Here is a 24198-nt window from a genome sequence, read left to right on the forward strand (position 1 = left end):
TCACTTTGTAGACCAGGCTGGCCTCGAACTCAGAAATCCGCCTGCCTCTGCCTCCCGAGTGCTGGGATTAAAGGCGTGCGCCACCACGCCCGGCTGAATGGTAGATTCTTATTGTTATAGTTTTATACACACATGTATTTTGCAAGCATGTGTCAAGTGTACTGTTTGTATGTAGTGACCTGGAATGCCAGAAGAGGGCATTCAATCCCCTGAGACTGGAGTTAGACATGGTTGTAACCCACCATGTAGGTGCTGGGATATAAACCTGGATCCTGTGCAAAATCAGCCATGCTTTTAACCACTGAGCCACAGGTGCCAGATTCTTTTTATTTACTTATTTACTTAATTTTATTTATTTGTTTATTTATTCTGAGACAGGGTTTCTCTGTGTAGAACTGACTGTCCTGGAATTCACTCTGTAGACTAGGCTAGACATGAACTCACAGAGATCAGACTTCCTCTGCCTCCTGAGTACTGGGATTAAAAGTATGCACCACTACTATCTGGAGCCTGTAACTATCCATATATATATGTTATATAAGTGAAGACCATACATATGTAAAGACTACACATATAGTAAGGTATATATATGGTCTTATGTAGCACAGTCTGGGCTTAAACTTACTGTGTGGCCAAAGATGATTAAGACCTTCCTATTGACCTGCCTCCATCTCCCAAGTTCTGGGGTCGTAGGTATGTATCATTCTGCCCACTATGTATGATGCTGGTGATTAAACACAGAATTTTATGTAGGCCAAGCATAAGCTCTGCCACTTTAACACTGAGACATCTCCCTAGCCTTGTCTATATACATTTAAACATATTACTATTTTAATTAGTTATTTGTGTGTGGATAGCTGTATTAACACAAAGTGCTTATAGAGATCAGAGCACGACTTATAAGAGTTGCTTCTGTCCTACCATGGGATTGAACATACGTCATCAGGCTTGGTGGGAAGAACCTTTACTCACTGACCCATCTCACTAGCCCTCTAGTCTCTATTTTATAGTTTCCTAGTAGAAAACTATACCTGCCATAATCTGTTGGTGAAAGGTTGTGTCAGGTTGATAGTTAAAGCCAACATCATACCCTACCCCTTCTCAATTTAGCACACAACCATTGTTTTTTAAGTCATAACCTTTATTATTTTTATTTTCATGAGTGTGGATGTTTTGCCTGCAAACATGTCTGTGCACCATGTGAATGCCCCAGTGCCTATAGAAGCCAGAGAGGACAGTATGTTCCCTGGAACAGGGGTTACAGACAGCTGTTAGCTGACATACGAGTGGTGAGAATTGAGCCTTAGTCCTCTGGTTCGATTATTAAGTACTTGTATTCTTTTAGATAGTATTTTAGACATAGAAGATAATAGTGACAGGGTTTCTCTATGAAACTCTGGCTGTCCTGGAGTTCACTGTGTAGACCAGGGTGCCTCATGTGCACCACCAACCATAGCATGATTTATTCCATTAAGTTATTTAATAAATATCCACTGGATATCATCATCTATGTGCCACTCACTGAGAATATAGTAATTAACAAGGTGCATGTGGGAATCAATAGCTTTAGTATTGACTGCTTTTTGCTCAACATATACTGTGCTTATCACTACTTATATTTTAAAATATTAGATCACCACATTTTATAGGTAGGAATGTGTCTGATAAAATCTGTTTATACAAGGTATATGGCATTGTGCTTGGGTCTTTCCAAACCTGTTACTGATGCTCAGTCTCCTAAGCAACTATCGTAACCTCTGCTTGTCTATATCTTTGAAACTTAATCACTCTTTCAATCCATTTCATTATGTATGTGGCTTATGTTAGGCATCATAGAAATAGTAACCTACTTTATAAAGGATCTTTTAGGATGGAAAATGTGATACATTTTATGATAAGCATAAACACACAGATCCATTTAATTACTGTTGTGGGGCTTTTGTCATTGTGGAATCATTAGTAGTTCTCAATGCAATCTCAAAGACTAAGGCTGATGCCAAAGCTGTTACCTACTTATGGTAGAACTTATTTGTCCTGCTTCTGTGAAATTAGAGCCAAAAATCATCCATTGTGTCATAAATGCCTTTCAGTTTGCACATGCTTGTCCTCTTTCATATTCTAAACCATTTGACTTCTTTAGCTCTACCTTCTTTCTGTACTCTTGTTTTACTTCAGATAACCTAATTATGTCATTGGGGGCACTGAGGCATATTTCTCTACCTGAAATGCTCTTTCTATCTCAGTTGTAACACTTGAATGTTTCCTCAAGACATGAGCCAGAATTAGTTTTATTTCCCTTACTACGCACATGCAGTAGTAAGGGAAATAACAGTATATATACATCCTCACTTTAGTATATATACATCCTCACTTTACTCTATACTTTGTATTAACACTTTGAATTTAACTGCTTAGATATTTTATTCCATGTTCTGTATTTCTGTGATGTCTAACCTAACATAAGCCACATAATAAAATGGCTTGAAGAAGTAAGAAAGTTTCAAAGATGTAGACAAGAAGAGCCTGCGATAGTTGCTTAGGAGACTAAACATCAGTAACTGGTTTAGAAAGACCCAAACATGATGCCATATACTGTGTATTTTCTGCAACTCGTGTCAAGGTGTACCTACACCTAGCAAAACAATACAACATTGCAGATTCAGAATCTCTTACTTGAAGTACTGAGGACCAGCTCCAGACTTTGAGAATTATTCATATTTTAGGATATTTTCATGGTTGAGCCTCCCTAATCTTGAAAAATAAAATTTTTTTAAATTAAAAATTTTGAGAATCATGGCACAGAATAGCTTCAGATTTCAGTGTGTTTGATATTTTGGTGTGTTGGTCAGACTTTCTTTTTACTATGATTAAATACGTGGTACAAATAATTCAAAGGGGGAAGAAAGATAAATTTGGGCTCATGGTTTCAGAGAAGTCAGTCCATCTCTAGGGAAGACTTGATGAAGCACAATTCACATAGAAACTGTGAAGCAGAGAAAGTGGAAGGGACCCAGAACCATGAATAACCTTCCAAGTCATGTTTCTGTGCTTATTTCCTTTGGCTTGGCCCCTCCTCCCAATTTTTATTCCACTTCTTAAAATAGTGCCATCAGCTAGGGACCAGAATTCAACATACAGTTCTGTAGAAGACATTTCATATTCAAGTGTAACATTTCCACTATAGACACTTGGATTAGAGATGCAGAACTGTACTGAAAACACACAGGCATCCTTTCCTCCGCAGAAAACATTAAATTTCCAATTTTGTCTATGTATCTCTGTTCTTTAACCTGTGCAATTGAAGTTATCCTGTTATATGCTTATTTCTATGGCTTAGTTAATTTCTCATGGTCATGTATTGAAAATAAATATAGAAACCCAATCTCAAACCTTAACATATAGTTCTTGACACAGAACAAGTTCTCAAGAAATATTTTATTGAACTGCTGTTTAATTATCTTATTTGTCATGATAGGCTCTTCATCATAGTACTACAAATTGCATAGGTAAAGCAGGCATGAAGAAATTTAGTTGTTACTTATGAATGTAATATTTACTTAAAATTGTCCCAAAGCTACAAGAGGTTGAAAAGGCTCAGACCATATACATATGGTCCATATACATATACACCACCACCAGATGTCTGTGAAGAAAGCAAAGAAAATACATAAGAGAAACAGATGATTTCCAGCTTCTGGCTTTTACTAATAAAGCTGCTAAAAATATAGTTGAGCAAGTGTCCTTGTGGTATGGCGGAGCATATTTTGGGTATATGCCCAGAAGTAGTACAGCTGGGTCTTGAGGTAGAACTATTCCTAATTTTCTGATAAAATTCTGGAGGAATCTCAGAGTCATTTTGGTTTGCATTTCTTAGATGACTAAGGACATCGAACTTTTCTTCAAGGGTTTCTCGAGATTCAAAATTTCTCTTTTGAGAGTGTTTCTGTTTAGCTCTATACCCCATTTTTTTATTGGGTTGTTTGGTGTGTTGGTGTCTAATTCTTGAGTTCTTTATATATTTTGAATATTAACCCTCTGTCAGACAGAGGGTTGATATAGTTAATTTTGTATCCCCCCCACTTTGCTGAAGGTGTTCATCAGCTGTAGGAGTTAGGAGTTCTCTGGCAGAATTTTGGGGCTCACTTATGTATACTATCATATCATCTGTGAATAGTGATATTTTCACTTCTTTTCAATTTGCACCCCTTGACCTTGTCTTATTGGTCTTGAGAACTTCAAATATTACATTAAAGAGATGAGAATAGACAGCTTTGCCTTGTCCCTGATTTTAATGGAATTGCTTTAAGCATCTCTTCATTTAATTTGATATTGGCTATTGGGTTGCTTCATATTGTCTTTATTGTGTTTAGGTTTGCACCTTGTGTCCTTGATCTCTCCAAGACTTTTAACATGAAGAGGTGTTGGATTTTTGTCAGGTATTTTTCAGTATCTAATAAGATGATCGTTTATCTTTTTCTTCCAGTTTGTTTATATGGTGGATTATGTTCATGGATTTTTGTATACTGAACCACCCCTGCATCCACGGAGTGAAGCCTACTTGCTCATGGTGGATGAGTGATGCTTTTGATGTGTTCTTAGATTTGGTTTGCGAGTATTTTAATGAAATTTTTTCTTTTCCTTTTCTTTCTTTCTTTCCTTCTTTCTTTCTTTCTTTCTTTCTTTCTGTTTGTTTGTTTGTGAGACTTTTAATGACTACTGCTATTCCTTTAGGGATTATGAAACTGTTTAAATAGTTGTTCCTGATCTTTGTTCAAATTTGGCAAGTGGTATCTGTCTAGAAAATCATCCATTTCTTTCAGATTTTCCAGTTTTGTAGAGTACAGGCTTTTGAAGTACAATCTAATGATTCTTTGGATTTCCTCATTGTCTGTTGTTGTCTCCCTTTTCATTTCTAATTTTGTTAATTTGGATACTGTCTCTCTGCCTTTTAGCTAGTTTGGCTAAGGGTTTGTTTATTTTGTTGATTTTCTCAAAGAGCCAGCTCTTAGTTTCATGATTCTTTGTATTGTTTTCTTTGTGTCTAATTAATTGATATCAGGCCTGATTTTGCTTATTCCATGTAGTCCATTCCTCTTGGATGTGTTTGCTTCTTTTTTTTTCCTAGAGCTTTCAGATATAATTTTAAATTGTTGGTATGGGATCTCTCTAATTTCTTTGTGGAGGCACTTAGTGCTATGAACTTTCCTCTTAGCACTGCTTTCATTGTGTCCATTAAGTTTAAATATGTTCTGCCTTGATTTTCATTGGATTCTAGAAAGTCTTTAATTTCTTCCTTTATTTCTTCACTGATCCAGAAGATCATTGAGTAAAGAGTTGTTCAATGTCCATGAGTTTATGGTGTTTCTGTTGTTGTTGATGTCCAGCTTTAAGCCACAGTGGTCTAATAAGATACAGGCACTATTTCAATTTTCTTGTATCTGTTGAGGCTTGCTTTATGACCAACTAAAAGGTCAATTTTGGAGAAGGTACCATGAGGTGCTGAGAAGAAGGTATATTCTTTTCTGTTTGGGTGAAAGGTTCTGTAGATATGTTTTAGGTCCATTTGATTCATAATGTCAGTTGCATTATTTCTCTGTTTAATTATTGCCTGGATGACCTGTCAATTGGTGGGAGTGGTATTACAGTCTCCCATTATACTGGATAGTTTTGCGTCAACTTGACACAGCTGGAGTTATCACAGAGAAAGGAGCTTTAGATGGGGAAATGCCCCCATGAGATCCAGCTATGGGGCATTTTCTCAATTAGTGATCAAGGTGAGAGGCCCCTTGTGGGTGGGACCATCTCTGGGCTGGTAGTCTTGGNTTCTATAAGAGAGCAGNCTGAGCAAGCCAGGNGANGCNAGCNAGTAAAGAANATCCCNCNATGGCNTCTGCATCAGCTCCTGCTTTCTGACCTGCTTGAGTTCCAGTCCTGCATCCTTTGGTGATCAACAGCAGTATGGAACTGTAAGCCAAATAAACCCTTTCCTCCCCAACTTGCTTCTTGGTCATGATGTTTGTGCAGGAATAGAAACCCTGACTAAGACACCCACTATTGGGGTTCTGCGTGATGTAAGCTTTTTTAATGTTTCTTTTGCAAATGTAGATACCCTTGCACTTCAGGCATCGATATTCAATACTGAGGTATCCTCTTGATGGATTTTTTTCCCTTTGATGAGTAGGAAGTGTCCTCCATCTCTTTTGATTACTAACAAAATAGTTTTGAGACATGTAGAGAAGCAAGAATGGTGGTCCATGCACAAGAAAAAAGGAGTCAAAAAGCAGGCTAGTGAGATGACTCAATTGGCAAGGGTACTTGCAGCCAAGTTGATGATCTGAGCTCAGGCCTCAGAACCCACATGATGAGAAAACAAGCTCCTATAAGTTGCTTATTGACTTCCATATGTACATTATAGCACGTGCATGATTGATAGATAGATAGATAGATAGATAGATAGATAGATAGATAGATAGATAGATAGATAAAATGTTTTTAAGTATAAAAAAATGTCCCTAGGGGAGGTCCCAAGGCCTGACATTATTACTGAGGCTATGGAGTGCTCACAAAAAGGGACCTATNATGACTGCCCTCTGAAAGACCCAACAAGCAGCTAAAAGAATCAGATGCAGATACTTTCACCCAACCAATGGACAGAAGCAGCTGACCCCTGTTGTTGAATTAGGGAAGGCTGAGAAGCTGAGGAGAAGGGCGATCCTGTAGGAGGACCAGCAGTCTCAATTAATCTGGACCCCTGAGATCTCTCAAGCACTGGACCACCAAACAGCCAGCACACACCAGCTGATATGAGGCCCCCAACACACATACAGTAGAGGACTGCCAGGTTTGTGTTCATTCAGAGATGATGTATTTAACCCTCAAGAGACTGGAGGCCCCAGGGAGTTTAGCGGTCAGGTGGGGTGGGGGTTGGGGGCATCCACATGGAGATGGGGTGGGGTGGGGAGGAGATGTATGTGAGATGTGGAACAGACAGAGGGTGGATGGGGGTGGAACAGGGAATGGAATATGGAGTGTAAAAAATAAATTAAAAATAAAATTAAATTTAAAAAAATGTCCCTGGGGAACTTTATTCCTGAAATCTACTAGGCATTGATTTTAAATTCCTTATTTTAATGTGTTCAAAAAACTAAAATTAATTATATCTAAAGAGCATAAGGAGAATATAAGGGCTGGTGAGATGGCTTAGCAGGTAAGAGCACCCGACTGCTCTTCCTAAAGGTGCAGAGTTCAAATCCCAGCAACCACATGGTGACTCACAACCATCCTTAACAAGATCTGACTCCCTCTTCTGGAGTGTCTGAAGACAGCTACAGTGTACTTACATATAATAAATAAATAAATCTTTTTAAAAAAAAATAATAAGGAGAATATAAAATTAAGACTTACCAAATAAAAAATATATATATCAATAAGGATCTTGAAATGATTAAGGTAAATCAAAAGTTAAAAAGTGAAGTAAGTGGCTGGGAAAACAGAGGCAGGGGGACAACTTTGAGTTGAAGGCCAGCCTAATCTAATGAGTGAGTTCCAGGGCAGCCAGGGCCACACAGTAGAATCCTGTCTTGGAAAAGAAAACAAAGTAAAATAACTATGCTGGAGCTTAGTTTAGTGACAGAGCATTTCTCTAATATGTTAGAGCATTAGGTTGGATTACTCAGCACTGCCCAGATAAATACTGAGAGGATTTGGCAACAAAGCTGAGCTAGTAGAAGAGTCTGTGAACTTAAATGTCAATATGTTGCAGTTATCCCGCCCAAGAATGACTGGTTAATACTGGTCTGCTTTGAAAGATAATGCATAAGGTTTGGTGTGGAAGTATATGTCTCTTTCCCTAGTGTGTGAGAGGTAGAGGCAGGAGAATTAAGAGTTCAAGTCCATGGCCTGGCCTGGAGGCACATATCTTTAATCTTAGCCCTCGGAAGGCAAAGGCTGGTGGGTCTTAGTTAGAGGCTAGCCTGCTCTACCTAGCAAGTTTCCTGTAGACAGCCAGGATTGCACAGAGAGACCTTGACTCAAGGCAAGAAAAAGGAAAGAAATTCAAGTTGCACAAGAAGTTCAAGACCAGCCTTGACTACATGAAACCTGTTTCAAAATGGGAGGGGGGGAAGAGAGAGCACAAAACAATATGTATAAAGCATTGTGATGGTTTAGAATGCAGACATATTTTTGCACAGTAGTAATAGCCAGAGAGGAGAGAAAAATGGAGCAATATAAGAACTAATTTGCTGTATGCTGCTAATACTGTGCTGTATTAATCCAAACCAGATTGTTTTGAAATAAAATGCTACTTGTAATTTCCAGACACATGTTACAAACATCATTACTAAAAACATAATGAAAGAAATAAGGTAATTAAAATATCACATAAAACACCTCTTAACAGATTCCATGAGAAGCTATTATTTCATTTTATAGGTGAGGAAATAGACTGAAAGATTACCTTACCAACTCGTGAAAGAGTCAGACCCAGAAACCAATCTGTCACTAAAATCCTTTACTATGGTAAAAGGGAAATCATTGAAGTTTTCTGGTTAAAGTAGTTCAGTTTTATTATTACCATCTTTTTTGTTTGTTTGTTTTTTGGTTTTTTGGTTTTTCAAGACAGGGTTTCTCTGTATAGCTCTGGCTGTCCTGGGACTCACTTTGTAGACCAGGCTGGCCTCGAACTCAGAATTCCGCCTGCCTCTGCCTCCCAAGTGCTGGGATTAAAGGCGTGTGCCACCACGCCTGGCATTACCATCTTTTTTTATAAGTAACATTCTTTTGAGTGCATTTGATCTGGAAAGTTCAAGAAGCTTGAGTGTTTTCTAGAGTGACATTCCTGAGTGGTGGAAGTAGGGTTTTAATGCGTGTGTATGTGGTAGGGGCCTTGCAGCCTATATCTTCCAGGATTGCAGCTCATTGCAGATGGCCGCAGTAGTTGGGCAAATCTCTTAGCCTGATTGCTCTTCCTGCCAGTGGATACTCAGTAGAGGGCACAACTTTTAGAAAAGCAATATTAGACTCTTTCCTTGCTTTGCTTTGTAATTCAAACAAAAACTATCTTATTTGCTTCCTCTTCGCAGAACCTGAAGTAGCTCAGAGCTTTTAAGTAAAATGATCAAATATAAAACTAAATAAGGTATTTCTAATTTTATTTCATAACACTTGACAGATTGAGTCATGGGCTAAGATATTTACACTTAAGAAATGCAGCCCAGGACTTACTTTAATTTCTTTTTAGATTTATAAAAGGTTTTTTTTTTTTTTTATTTACTGTTACAATTTGGGGACTTCTGAAAGAAAGATAAACAAAAGCAAGTTGGCCATCAGTGTTTTTCTTCCAGTGTCAGCAGAGGAGGACTGAATTAATTTAATTTTAAGCTAGCTCACATTTATCATCTTGATATTTCTTTCCTTGACTTTTGCCCAGCACTATTTTAGAACTGCCCAGTGGTCTCAGAAAAAGAAAAGCTTGTTTTTCTAGTCAGCTTGAAGGAAGATCTCAGTATAATGCTGAGTACAGAATCTGACCTTCCTGAATCTAAATAAGGAGGCCACTGTTTAAAGTTCTCTCTTAAGGGGAAATTACATCAAATGCTTAGAAAAAAATGACATATTTTTTCTCCTAATTCCTAGCTCATCATAATTTTCCTCTTTGAGCAAGTTCCAGGAAATTCATACTTTTCCTGTAAAATACATGTTGAGTAGAGGACACTAGAATTCCATATTTCTGATTTTGAATACTTGCCCTTATGAACTTGTATTCCATACTTAATAGATGTTAAAGACCATGCACACAGAATGAGTAAAGAAACCAGAAAGAATACGTAGAGAAACATTTCCATTCACTCTGTAGCTAACCACAAAGAAACATGGCTGCTTAAAGACATTCAAATTCAGTGTTTTTGGTGTTTTTTTTTAATGCTGTTGGACTATTCATATGTCCTGACTTAAGTCTTATGGTTTCTCAATGTAAGTATTACAGAATTCTTTTCCTAAATATTTGTATTAAGGGACTGAAGAGTTGGCTCCACAGTTAGGAACACTTATTGATCTTACAGAGGACCCTGGCATGATTCCCAGCACCTACATAGTGGCACACAACCATCTGTAATTTCGGTCTCAGGAGTTCCATCACCTTCTTCTGATCTCCATGGGCACCAGGCTTGCACATAGTGCACATAGATACATGCAGCCAAAACACTGATAAACATAAAATAATTTTCAAAGCTACTGAAAACTCATATTAAGTAGTCAAAAGTTTTGAAAGATACACTTGGACAACTTACCTATTAAAGTTTTAAGTATTAGAAGCAATCCAGGAAGTCATCCTGAGCACGTAAATTACTATTCACATGTACCATCGCCACATATGCCCATGTCATACCTTCAGAGTTTTGCTTCTCCTATTGTTTACCATTTAAATAGTTCTTACTTTAAGGGGACAGGGTGGTGGCACAGCAGGACCAAGCACACATGCCAGCACTACGTTAGGGTGGTGGCACAGCAGGACCAAGTACACATGCCAGCACTACATTAGGCTGCTTACAGTTGCCTGCTCCAGCAGGGGATCTGATATCCCTAGTCTCCATGAGAATCCACAGGTCCAAATAATTAAAAATAAGTCTTAATAATAGTTTTTACACTGGGCGGTAGTGACACAAGCCTTTAATCCCAGCACTTGGGAGGCAGAGGCAGGCGGATTTCTGAGTTTGAGGCCAGCCTAGTCTACAAAGTGAGTTCCAGGACAGCCACAGAGAAACCCTGTCTCGAAAAACAAAACAACAACAACAACAACAAAAGAGTAGTTTTTACTTTAAAATTTTAAGAAACATATTATCATTTGTATTTGCTTGATGGATTTTAAAATAAAAATTGTCTACTATAGGAAGCAGAAGAAGCCCTGAATGTGTGTAGTCCTAAGTGAATGTGTATTATTAACATGAGCACAGCCATGCCAAGGACTCCAAGGCCTTGGACCCATGGGAAATTGTCAGAGCCATTGCCATGTGCGCCAGGTTCAAGAGGAAAGGCAAAGCTTTCCTCCAGAGTCTTGTGTGTAAGGAAGTGACCTCTGCAAGCAGCAACTGAAGCTCCCTCCTCCCAGATGCTTACAGCCTCAGCCTGACTGCTGTTCACAAGACTAGCCCCTCCCCACATCCAGTCCCTAAGAACACACGGAGCTTCTGAGTTGCCCACAGTAGCAAGTAGTAGTACCCTGTCTGACCCCTGCTTTACTGTGTGTTTTCTGCGTCCTTTCTTCATTCCCTCACCATCCCTAGTCAGGGTTCCAGGACCCAAGTCAGGAGGGTCTCAGCAGTCTACTATAAGGCTTTTTGATCTGTGTTGAAGAGGAATAAAAATATAGGAAGGCAAAGTATTAGTTATGTATAATCAATTATCAATGAAAATCAAGGTTTTTCTTATAATATAACCAAAGACATAGTTTGGAATATGGTTGATATAAGCTATAGTTATTTTGTAATAATAAAAGGGAAAAAGAAAGCCAGGCGTGGTGGTGCACGCCTTTAATCCCAGCACTCGGGAGGCAGAGGCAGGCGGATTTCTGAGTTCGAGGCCAGCCTGGTCTACAGAGTGAGTTCCAGGACAGCCAGGGCTACACAGAGAAACCCTGTCTCAAAAAAATAAAAAAACAAACAAACAAACAAAGAAAATGGAAAAAGAAGGCAATGTTTTATTTGGTGTGTACACACTTTTGTTTTTAGTGTAGGACTTTCCACATCGTACGGTTAGTGAACTCAGTTGTTTCTCTTTTGCTGTTAATACCATCAGGCTTTCCAGTCATGGGGGCTAATGTGGATTCACCCATAGTTTTAAACCTGTAAATTCTAATCCAGTACGTTATTTATCAAACAGTTATTTGCTGAACATTGTCAGTATTTCAGGTTCCATATTTGGCCCTCAAGATTCAATGCTAAACAGACTGACATGGCCCTTCCTACTCATAGGGTTCAAGAACCAAAAGAAAGACAGGCAAGTGTCAGAAGCACAAGGTAAAGCCATGAGGTAAAAAGACATGAAACATCCAGAGTTCACAGTGATCAAGAGAAGCCCTTAAGGCTGAGTAATAATGAGCAAGGCAGGGAGAGAGGATGAGGAAGAGGCTTGTGTGAGAGCTCAGAGAAAGTGTTGCAAGGAAGGGAAATGGCAAACAGATGAGTGCAGGGAGCAGACAGAAGCCAAGTCCAAACTATTCAGTCAGTGGTAAAGTTCAAAACAAACAAAACCTATCCTGAACATAATGCCTGCCCAGGGAAGAGTGTTGAATAGTCGGTCATATAAAGTACATGTCAGGGGTATCCTCCCCGCTGCAGTGTGAAGTGGGATGTCAGGACCAGGCCTGGTTACATATACCTTTTATCTGAGCACTCCAGAGACAGAGTCAGGCGGATCTCTGTGAATCTGAGGCTAACCTGGTATTCATAGTGAGTTTCAGACCACCCAGGGCTATGTAATACAATCTTGAAAGGAAATGGGTTGGCAGAAATAACTGGAATAGGAAATTGCTAAGAAATAACGAAAGTACTTGGAAGGTTAGCAGTATAGCTCTGTGTTAGAGTGTGCGCTTTGCATGTGTAAAGTGCAAAGGTTTGCTCACTAGCACTGCTAGTTAACTGCTAAAAGCTTTGATTTCTCTCCTTACTTCCCTGTTTTCTGGTACTCATACTCAGCTAGCTAGCATAATGCCTAAGTACAGTTGACACTCAATAGCAATATCATTCAGACTACATAAACTGCACACTTTGTTCATGATACCTATATTATCATGTCTTGTATATAGGTAAAATGAGCTATTTCTTCCAAACAAGATTATTAGGGTGAGCTACTAATATTTCTAAGTCAAAAACTTCGTATCAGAAAACATGTCTCTTTTTAAAACAAATTCATAAAAATCATGATTTAAGGTAGAAATTTTTATTCCATCTCAACACACCACAGCATCTGAAAATGTTCATAACTATTTGAAGATTATATTTAAGGCATTTCCAGTATAGGGGAATGCCAGGGCCAGGAAGTTGGAGTGGGTGGGTTGGGGAGCAGGGGGCAGGGATAGAGGATTTTTGGAGGGGAAACTAGGAAAGGATATAAGATTTGAAATATAAATAAAGAAAATATCTAATAAAAAAGTTTAAAACAATATTTAAGGCATTTGCACTGCCTAGGTTTATAGTACTCAATGGTGCCATCTAGTGATGAAAGAAGATTCAGCACTATTACTCTGCTTTCAGAACAAGTTTTGTTTTGTTTCAAGTCAATTTTATATTAAAAGCTTGATGTAGAAGCCAGGCACAAACTACAAAAATAATTATTGTAAAATTTATATGCATGATTCTTATAAATAACATACTAACATACAAGAAATAAAATAAATAAGTAAGTAACATTCAAGGAACAAAAGAACAATGTTAGATGACTTCATAATTTAGTCCTGACTGTCCTAGAACTCAATCTGTAGGCCAGGCTGACCTCGAACTCAGAGATCACTTGTCTCCACCTGGGATTAAAGTGCTGGGATTAACGATGTATCCCACCACCATTTGGTTTAAAAACACATTTTCAAAAGATACTTGAGAAAGTGAAAAGAGCAGCCCATAAAATGAGAGGAAATATTTCCAAATTATTTATCTTGCAAAACTCTAATATATAGAATACATAAAGAGTTATTGCCACTTGAAATCAGAAATAGACCCCAACTGAGAAGTATAAAACAGGCTGGAGATGTAGCTCAGTTAGTGGACTATTTGGCCAACATGCAAAAATCTCTGGGTTCAGTTTCTATTACTGTGTAAACCAGGTGTGGCAGCACATACCTAGGATCTTGGGTGGAAACTAAAGGGTCAAAGGCTAAGGGTGGGCCAGTGAGATGGCTCAGTGGGTAGAGGCACTTGTGTGCAGGCCTAACAACCTGAGTTTGATCCCAGATTCTGCAGCACAGCAGGAAAAATTCAGAATTGTACTCTGCCACATATGCACCATGATGCATGTTTGTCTTCTGTAAATAAATAATTTTCTTTGAAAGTTGGAAGTACTTTTAGTTGTATAACAAGTTGAAGTGGTACTACAGGAAACCCTGTCTCAAAAAAAAAAAAAAGTCAAAGGTTTGAGTTAGATAATTTGCCATAGGAAATATATTAGTATATAGCAAAACATGTAAGGGACTCACAAACAAGTAAGTCCAGTCTAAGGAGATCTGAGGTTCTCTTCTGACTGCCATGAACATTGTACACCGTATGTGTGTACAGACATACATTCAGGCGAACACTCATATACATAGTTCTCCCCAGGGAACTAGAAGCAGGTGCCAACGCTAAAATAAAGGTAGAAGTGAAACTCTAAAACAAAACATTTTATTTGGAAGTAACAAAAAATAATCCTGCAATCCAGAACACATGCACACATGCTGAAATGACCTCTAGAATGTCTAGGAAACAAAGGAAGGGTTGGCAGCTATATTCAGACAAAGAAATGTACTCAAGCCATTATGAAAGAAAGCTCATTGGCACTTTGTGTGTTTGAGAGAACTAGGGAGCTCTCACTGGAGAGCAGCAACAGTCACTGTGCAGAACTAACTCCGTGACAGTTTTGTTAATTGATGAGAAGAAAAAAAAATGTAGATTTTTAAAAGATAAGGCTGCTGTTTTGATAGTTTGGAATGGCAGGAAAGTTCTTGGAATGATTATTGAGACCTGAGTATTTTCCCTTTGACCTCTCTGTTTAAGATGTGCATAACAGGAATGTATTCTATGTAGACAAGCACATGGGCATAAATGTTCATGGCGTTTTATGTTTTCTCTCAGATTGCTCTGTAGCAAATAATATACTAAATCCTCATTCTACCACTAATGGAGGAGATTTGTGTTTATTGTATATGTGTTCCAGGCTCTGTGCCTGGATTCTTTCTTTCTGATAGTCCCTGTAAAATTCCCACATCTAATTGTCATTAATTGTCTACAGAAGCAGATAAGCAAAGATCAGAAACTAGATGTTTTTGTCTCCAAAATATTCTATTTTTCCCTAAGCTTTAGCAATATTAGATTTTTCCATTTGTTGGTTGCTATTCATTAGAAATTCAGCACTTCCCTAGTAACTGCTCACATACTCTTACATAATGCTCTATGCCTTTTGTCAGTTTATTAGTAGGTTTTGAAATTGAACATTTCTATGTTTTTAAAGACAAAGGAATTATGTGCCAAATCTCTATCATAATTTTTGACTTCTATAATATTCCTCTCTTTCAGGCTCTTGATGGAAACGTGTATGACCACCTCAAGGATTATTTAATAGCCTTCAGCCGGACCGAGCTAGAAACTTGCCAAGCTATACAGAATACATTCCAGTTTTTACTAGAAAACTCCAGCAAGGTAATGTATCTTTAATGCAATGAGTAGTATTGCCATTTTGTAATCTAAAGCTCTTTCCTGAAGATACTAATAATAGTAGAAACATGTTTTAAAGGATGTAGTTCTGAAAAAATTCTTAACAAATTGAGAGAATGGGTCACTTTCTGAATGAATTGAATGAAAGGGGGGACATGATGCACAGGCTAGCTTAGATATCAGTCTGTGGCCATACATATTGCCTTTGAGAAGAATCAGTGAAGAATGGCCTGCTCACAGAAACTTCAAATCCACTCAACTCAGTCATTAGAGAGAACAACAAGGTCATCTATCAATGCAGACAGTAAGAAAAATGAGCACAGGGAATGTAGCATGTGATAATTAATTTAAAAATAAATTCTACAATGCCTTGGAGTTTAATTTTTACAAATTAAACTCACTTTCTATATGCAGTTATCCTTTGGTAATGATCTTTTCATTTAAACTATTGATCTATTAACTTTGCCAACATGCCACACTGAATATACAAAGAAAATAAATATGATTATTTTTTCTCAGAATCAGATAAACTATGTTTATTTTTAAGGGTGGTGAATCTTTACTTTAAGAGATAAATTATGTAAATGTTACTTTCTTTCTGGAAAATGCATTACAAATATTTCCTGACTCTATGCATTTTAAAATGTATACATTCTATCTAGATCTACTACTTCTAAGACCTAACTTAATCCTTTCCTTTCCCTTCCTTCCTTCCTTCCTTCCTTCCTTCCTTCCTTCCTTCCTTCCTTCCTTCCTTCCTTCCATCAAGGAGAATGAGAACTGAGTAATGTCTTTAGAAACTGTTTAGGAATCAAGGTATCCATTTTCACAAGACAGGAATGAGAAAAGCATACAGATTCTTTATCCTAAACACTTCCCAGTGCAAGTATTGTTGTTTCAGTGTACCTGAACTCCTGACTGTATGTATAGAAACACAATAAAGGGGGCTGGAAAGGAGCTCAGCAGTTAAGAGTACTTACTGCTCTTTCAAGGGGTACAGGTTCAGATCCAGCACCCATGTGGTGGATCGCTTATAACCAACTATAACTCCAGGTCAAAGGGATCTGACACCCTCTTTGACCTCCATGGGTACCAGACATGCACATGTTGCACATAACACATACATACAGGCAAAACACTCAACCTTGTAAAATCAATCAATCTACATTAAAAATTTAAAGGAGGAAATGTATTTAAGATGTCAAGTTCCCAGAACCCATAAAAGATGTAAAAATGGGGCTGGAGAGATGGCTCAGTGGTTAAGAGTACTGACTGCTCTTCCAAAGGTCCTGAATTCAAATCCTAGCAACCACATGGTGGCTCACAACCATCCGTAATGAGATCTGACACCCTCTTCTGGAGTGTCTGAAGACAGCTACAGCGTACTTGCATATAATAAATAAATAAATCTTTAAAAAAAAAAAAAAAGATGTAAAAGCATTGATGTGTAGAAAGAAGGATGGATGAGTAGATGAATATGTTTTTGAAAGAAAAAGAAGTAAAAATTTAATCTTGGAGTTGTAGTAGTAAGTATACAGGTGTTCATTGTGGATATCTTTTTAGTCGATTGATTGATTCATTCATTCATTCATTCCTTTGTTTTTGAGACAGAGTCTCACAGTGTAGCTCTGATAGGCCTAGGACTCAATATATAAACCAGGCTGCCCTTGAACTCACAGAGATCTACCTGCTTCTGCCTCCGAAGTGCTGGGATTAAAGGTGTGCTCTACTACACCTTTAATCTAGCTAGTTATTTTAATTTTAATGTATGTATTTAAAATCATAAGATAATATTGGAGCAAAATGTCTATAAAACCTTACTGATTTTGTTCTTTCTGCATAATAATGGTTTTTGACTACTGTAAATAAAAATTAGTGTTTAATGGTCAATTTGGGTTTTCTGAAAATTTTTTCATCTTTTCTTGTATTTTAGTACATCTTGGCAGTGTTCATTTTCCTATAGAGTTGTCCACTCACCAGATAGGGTGGTACCCATCTTTTAAGAGCCCATGTGTCTCTGAGGCCATCTTCCTTGTTGCTGTGCTTGCACTTTATTTTTGGTGACACTTACCAGTCAGTTTTATTAATTTTGCCAGAGATACTTTTTGTTTTGTTTTTCAGTGATCTGTTTCCTCAATTATTACTTTATCTAAAGTATTTCTTTCTATATTCTTTAGTGTTCTTGCTTTTTCTTGAAAAACTTATTTTTCTTATTTTCAATCAATTAAATACAAACACACACACCCTACTACTATAATCTGATATGAGAAACTTTTATTCTTATTTCTCCATCTTCTCCTTGAATTTTGCATTCAGTGGGAATGTGACAGGATGATGTTTTTCATTTCCAGCTTTACTGGAAAATGTAATATGTTTTTATTCTAATTTTGTCAGGTTATCTTTTGGCAGGATTCTTTGCAATTTCTTTTTTTTTTTTTTCAAGAAAATCTCACTATTTTTAGTTTATAAAATACGTAGGCATCCAGAATGGGGACAATGACTAGACTGTAAAAAAATAAAATAAAATAAAAGTAATAAAAAATATGTAGGCATGAGAACTGGCTAATAATTGTGCATGTGTTTGATCTGGGTATTCTTAGTGTTTTTTACATTGTGAATCCCATATTTGTTTTATAGAAAAGAAGACAGACTGAGCCTGAGATTGTATCTCTCTCCTCCTCTCTCTGTCACACACAGTGCTTCCATTACTGTACTTTTACTCTACAGTGGTATTTAATCTCCTTTTCTTATATTATTGTTACTGAAAATGAATTAAGAATTTATGAACTACTTTGGATACAAAGAGATAAGCTCTTATTTTTTGCTTTCACTCAGGAGCCTCTCCCTGGGGGTGAGGTGTAAATGAGATGCTCTTATGTCAAGACTGGAAGTGATAGGAATAAAAATTCAATATGAATGATGTAGCTTAGAGATGTGCCCTGTTGTTGTAAGCGAGAAGAGCTCACACCTACGAGTTTTATACCATGTGTTTGTTTTTCTGTTACAAACAGCTCGTTATGCTGTTCTGTTATGGTTCAGAAGGCAGCCCAGAGATTGCTAACTGAATGGAATGTTTAAAAATCTTGACTTTTTTATTCTACACTATTATTTGTTTGGGTAGAAATCTGTTTTTCCCACTTAATAACAGCGTAACATAGTCCCAGGTTGCTGTAAGGGTAATTCATGCAGACACTACATATATAAATGTTTAAGTGTTCTCTATAGCTTTCATCCCGTAAATGGAAACAGCTGGCCCTAGGAGCTTCTATTAAATTTTAATTATTTATGAAGCCTGCTCTTCTCCTTAATATTTTATGAAATGCTTTGTATATGTAACTGAAGCAGATGTTGCCAGGGATATTTTTTCTAGAATGGTAGCTCCAAAAGCAGCTCTACTGTCCTGTATATTGTGTTTCTACGTGCCTGCTCTCTGCCTGCAAAAGATAACACTACCAATTAGTAGTGTAGCTCATTGAATAAACAGGTCATAACTTGACAATTTTATCCTGTATTTCTTTGAAAACTGTCTATATATATATATATATATATATATATATATATATATATGTATATGTATATATATATACATACATACATATTTATATCTATGTATCTATGTATGTATGTATGTATCTATCTATCTATCTATATATCATCTTGAAAACTAACCAGAAAAGTGAATTTAATCAATTAAAGAGCAAAATTATGATCATTACAGTGGATATGAAAAGCTGGCTGTGGTGGCACACATCTTTTATCCCATGACTCAAGAACAGACAGGCAGAGGCAAGTGGATCCCTGTGAGATTGAGGCCAACCTGGCTTACATAGCTAGTTCCAGAATAGCCAGAGCTATATAACAGTGAGACTTTGTCTCAAAACAAACAAATAAAAAAAATGGATATGAAAAAGAACATTTTACAAATTTTAATACTCTTGTGGTCAAAGCAAGAACTCAGCAAACTAGAAATAAATGGAAACTTGTAGAACACAATACCATTATCTGATAGAGGGCTAGTACTAAAAATATACAAAGAACTCATGAAGTTAGACTCAAGAGAACCAAATAACCCTATTAATGGGGTACAGAGCTAAACAAAGAATTCTCAACTGAGGAATACCAAATGGCTGAGAAGCACCAAAAAAAAAAAAGTGCAACATCCTTAATCATCAGGGAAATGTAAATTAAAACAACCCTGAGATTCCACCTCACACCAGTCAGAAATGCTAACATCAAAAACTCAGGTGACAGCAGATGCTGGCAAGGATGTGGAGAAAGAAGAGCACTCATCCATTGCTGGTGGAATTGTAAGATGGTACAACCACTCTGGAAATCAGTCTGGCGGTTCCTCAGAAAACTGGACATAGTACTACCTGAGGACCCAGCAATACCATTCCTGGGCATATACCCAGAAGATGTTCCAACATGTAATAAGGACACATGCTCCACTATGTTCATAGCAGCCTTATTTATAATAACCAGAAGCTGGAAAGAACCTACTGCTTGTGGACGTTGTACATCGTGGTGCGGAGCCTAGTGCGCACCACGATGTACAACGTCCACAAGCAGTAGACCAGGCTGGCCTCGAACTCAGAAATCCGCCTGCCTCTGCCTCCCGAGTGCTGGGATTAAAAGCATGCCCCACCACGCACGGCTGAATTTATGAAAATCTTAGACAAATGGATGGATCTGGAGTATATCATCCTGAGTGAGGTAACCCAATCACAAAAGAACACACATGATATGCACTCACTGGTAAGTGGATATTAGCTCAGAAGCTCAGAATACCCAAGAGACTATATTAATCCTGCTAATCCATGAGCATGGGAGATCTTTCCATCTTCTGAGATCTTCTTCAATTTCTTTCTTCAGAGACTTGAAGTTCTTATCACACAGATCTTTCACTTCCTTAGTTAGGGTCACACCAAGGTATTTTAAATTATTTGTGACTATTGTGAAGGGCATTGTTTTCCTAATTTCTTTCTCAGCCTGTTTATCCTTTGTGAAGAGGAAGGCCACTGATTTGTTTGAGTTAATTTTATATCCAACTACTTTGCTGAAGTTGTTTATCAGGTTTAGGAGTTCTCTGGTGGAATTTTTGGGGTTACTTAAGTATACTATCATATCATCTGCAAACAGTGATATTTTGACTTCTTTTCCAATTTGTATCNCTTTGATCTCCTTTTGTTGTCAAATTGCTCTGGCTAGGACTTCAAGTACTACATTGAATAGGTAAGGAGAGTGGGCAGCCTTGTCTAGTCCCTGATTTTAGTGGGATTGCTTCAAGTTTCTCTCCATTTAGTTTGATGTTGGCTACTGGTTTGCTATATATTGCTTTTACTATGTTTAGGTATGGGCCTTGAATTCCTTATCTTTCCAAGACTTTTATCATGAATGGGTGTTGGATTTTGTCAAATGCTTTCTCAGCATCTAATGAGATGATCATATGGGTTTTTTTCTTTGAGTTTGTTTATATAGTGGATTACATTGATGGATTTCCATATATTGAAGCCTACTTGATTATGATGGATGTCCATTTTAATGTGTTCTTGGATTCAGTTTGCGAGAATATTATTGAGTATTTTTGCATCGATATTCATAAGGGAAATTGATCTGAAGTTCTCTTTCTTTGTTGGGTCTTTGTGGTTTAGGTATCAGAGTAATTGTGGCTTCATAGAACGAATTGGGTAGAGTACCTTCTGTTTCTATTTTGTGGAATAGTTTGAGGAGTATTGAAATACCCTTACTATTAAGTGGCAAGGATTTGATCTTCACAAAGGACACTAAATGTATAACTATATGCAGTAGAGTGGAGTTGCACCTCTTTTCCAGTTTTTAATGATCTCTGATGCACAGCAAATAAAGGATGAGTGAAGGGCATACAGTGGCTAAGTAGAACTCAGAGTGTGTTCAGTCAAATACTGCTCACGCCTAGCCTTTCTCACGGTGTATCACGCAGTGAGTTGGCTTTCAGAGTTAAGAGACCTATGAACCATATACACATAAAAAAAAAAATCTTTTCTTAAAAGAAGATGAGCTAGGAGAAACCAAGAGGGACTCTGTGCTTTCAACTCCACCATCCCCTGCCTCACTGCCCACAGTAAGGTTTTATATAGTTGCTATCTTCTTATCCTAAAATATTGCATACTATTTGTTTGGTATCCTAATCCAGAATAGTGTCTAAACTAGTACTTTAAATTTAGAAATACCTTCTTGAGAAAGTACCTTCTTGAGAAAAATCAGACACATAAGAATTCAATTTAACAAAAAGTAAGATGTGTAACATTTTTATTTCTTTTTGACCATATAGTATTGGAAGATTTCTTATTTGTTTAAAAAATAACAGAGGGGATAGAGAGAGATGACTCAGTGGTTAGGAGCAAGTAGTGATTTTGTAGAGGACCTGAGATGGGTTCTCAATACTAACCTCAGGCTGCCTATAATGCCAGTTCTAGGGTATCAGACACCTTTTAGCCTCCATGGGGACCTGCATTCACAGGTACACAAACCCATACATATACATTCACATATACATATAATTAAAAATAAAACAAATTATTGTTTATTTATTTTAAAGAAAATAATTCCAGATATGGTGATACATGGCTTTAATTCCAGCACTTGGAAGACAGACACAGGTGAATCTCTGTGAGTTCAAGGTCAGCCTGGTCTACATAGTACGTTCCAGGATAGCCAGAGCTCCATAGTAAGACTCTGTATCAAAAATAAGTAAATGAAAAAAATAGATGAATAAATATACTTCAGACATTTTAAAATTTATCATTATTTGGTATGATGTGTGTTTGTGTGCACACATGTATATGATGGGAGGCATGCTATAGCATACTTGTAGAGGTCAGAGGACAAGCCTGTGGGGTTGGTTCTCCCTTTATACCTTTACCTGGGTTCTGGTGATTGAATTCAGGCCATCAGGCCTGTACAGGAAGTACTTTTTACCCAGTGTGCCATCTGGCCAACCCCTAAACTCTAAACTTTAGAATATAATTACTGGACATTTTAACTTGACTTATAATTTACAGGTTCCTGTTTTGTCTTTAGGTGGTACGGGACTATAACCTTCAGCTGTTTCTACAAGAGAATGCTGTATTTCACAAGCCTCAGCCCTTCCAGTTCCAGCCTTGTGACAGTGATACTGTAAGGGAATTCTCATCTTCATTTACTAGTTATTTGTGCTTGAATAAGCCGCAGAAGCTGAGTGTGTCTCATTAATTTTATAATGACTGTAAAGGTACAGAGAAACCACATCCATCCTTTCTTAGTGTGGCTTGCATCCCCAGTGTCTTTGTGCTAAATAACTCTCCACTCTGTAAATCAAGTTACTAGAAATCTAAAAACAACCAGAAAAGAAAATGTATTCGGTAGATTTTTTTCAAGTACAAATTATGTTCTCTGGGCATGAAATTCTTTATACTATATCGTTCAAACCAACTAGTGACTAAATTTTAACCAGAATAGAATTAATAAATGGGATGATAAATATGTGTGTGAAAATATTTTGGTTAGTTTTATATAAATTATAGATCTTTGTCAGCTTCCTCCATATTTTAAATTGTTAAAACTATCAATGTTAAGCCCCAATGGGCAGTTTTAAAATAGCAGATGGTCATAATTTTCTGAGTTTATTAGAAATGTTTATAATTATTTGACTTTTGAAAACAAAAAATATTACTTTGACAATAAAAATACAAAATTTAATAGTACAAAAGGATAAGACATGTATGAACATATCTAGCATATTCTCTTAAAGTAGGCAAGTTAAGACAAAAGCAAAGTATATTTGTAAGTCTTAAATTCAGAGTCAATACCTAGAGAACTTGTATATAGTTCAAGAGTTTAATAGATATATGTTTGACTTTTTTTTTTTCTTCTAAAATAAGGTCTCAGCTTTGTAGCACTGACTGTCCTTAAATTCACAGAAATCTTTGACTCTGCCTTTCAGGTGCTGGAATTACAGTGCGAGCCATCATACCAAGTTTTTCCCCCCTTACATTCTAAATAGCTTTGTGTTTAATATAACATTTTATGGAAGAATTTGAGGAAATCCTTATTTCTCTTTATATAGTAATTTTTTTCTTTATAGTAATGCTCTCCTTTTAAATTTTTACTCATTTTTATTTTTTGTCAGTGTTGGGGATAAAGCCTAGGGCCACGTGCATGCTGGGTAGCTGCTCTGTTGCTAAGCTACCTCCCTAGTGTATTCTCCCTTTAAAAGCACTCAGCTTCGCTTAATGACTCAATGACATTTTCTTAAGAGTTTGACTTTTCTGAAGCCTAGAATGAGTAGGCAGAAAGTTAGAAGATACAGGATATGATTCTATGTGGTGGCTCATTCCTGTAATTCCAGCAGTTGGGAGGCTAAGGCAGGAGAATTGCCTCAGAGTTTAAGAGTCTAAGGTAACATGAGCTACAAAATAAGATGGAGCTTTTAAAAGAAAAAGAAGACACATAATATAAACAAGTTTATCAAGTTTGACAAACTTAAAATTCTGACCAATTTGAGATATTTTTTTCTTTGACCATTTACAATCAGAAAGTTAGAATAATGACTCTTATCTCACTTTTCCAAAGCTCAGCTATAGCCCTGAGACCTCTCTTTGTTTCTAGGCACTGTGCTAATGATCTTAGCTGTTATGTCCCTGTTTGCCTTAAAATTCTAACTCTTTGCTGTTTTCTGTCCTTGTGCAATCTTTACTGGGCAGAGTTTAAAAGCTGCCCAACTGGTGGATATTGAGCTCTCCCCTGTCAGTGCTCTGAGAATGACGATAGCTGAGGTATACGG

General features: G+C 37.2%; 1 protein-coding gene across 2 annotated transcripts in view; it reads left to right on the forward strand.

Annotated features, from left to right (window-relative positions):
* Fchsd2 (FCH and double SH3 domains 2) overlaps positions 1-24198 on the forward strand; it is a 184450-nt gene that overhangs the window by 117509 nt on the left and 42743 nt on the right. The window contains exons 9-11 of one of the 2 annotated variants that reach the window (XM_021198412.2): positions 15261-15383; positions 22458-22553; positions 24119-24190. In XM_021198412.2, coding sequence (XP_021054071.1) covers positions 15261-15383; positions 22458-22553; positions 24119-24190 — 291 coding nt within the window. The remainder of the gene's footprint in view (positions 1-15260; positions 15384-22457; positions 22554-24118; positions 24191-24198) is intronic. The other variant, XM_021198422.2, reaches the window with a different exon arrangement.

Source organism: Mus pahari, chromosome 1 (genome assembly GCF_900095145.1).
Source record: "Mus pahari chromosome 1, PAHARI_EIJ_v1.1, whole genome shotgun sequence".
NCBI lineage: Eukaryota > Metazoa > Chordata > Mammalia > Rodentia > Muridae > Mus > Mus pahari.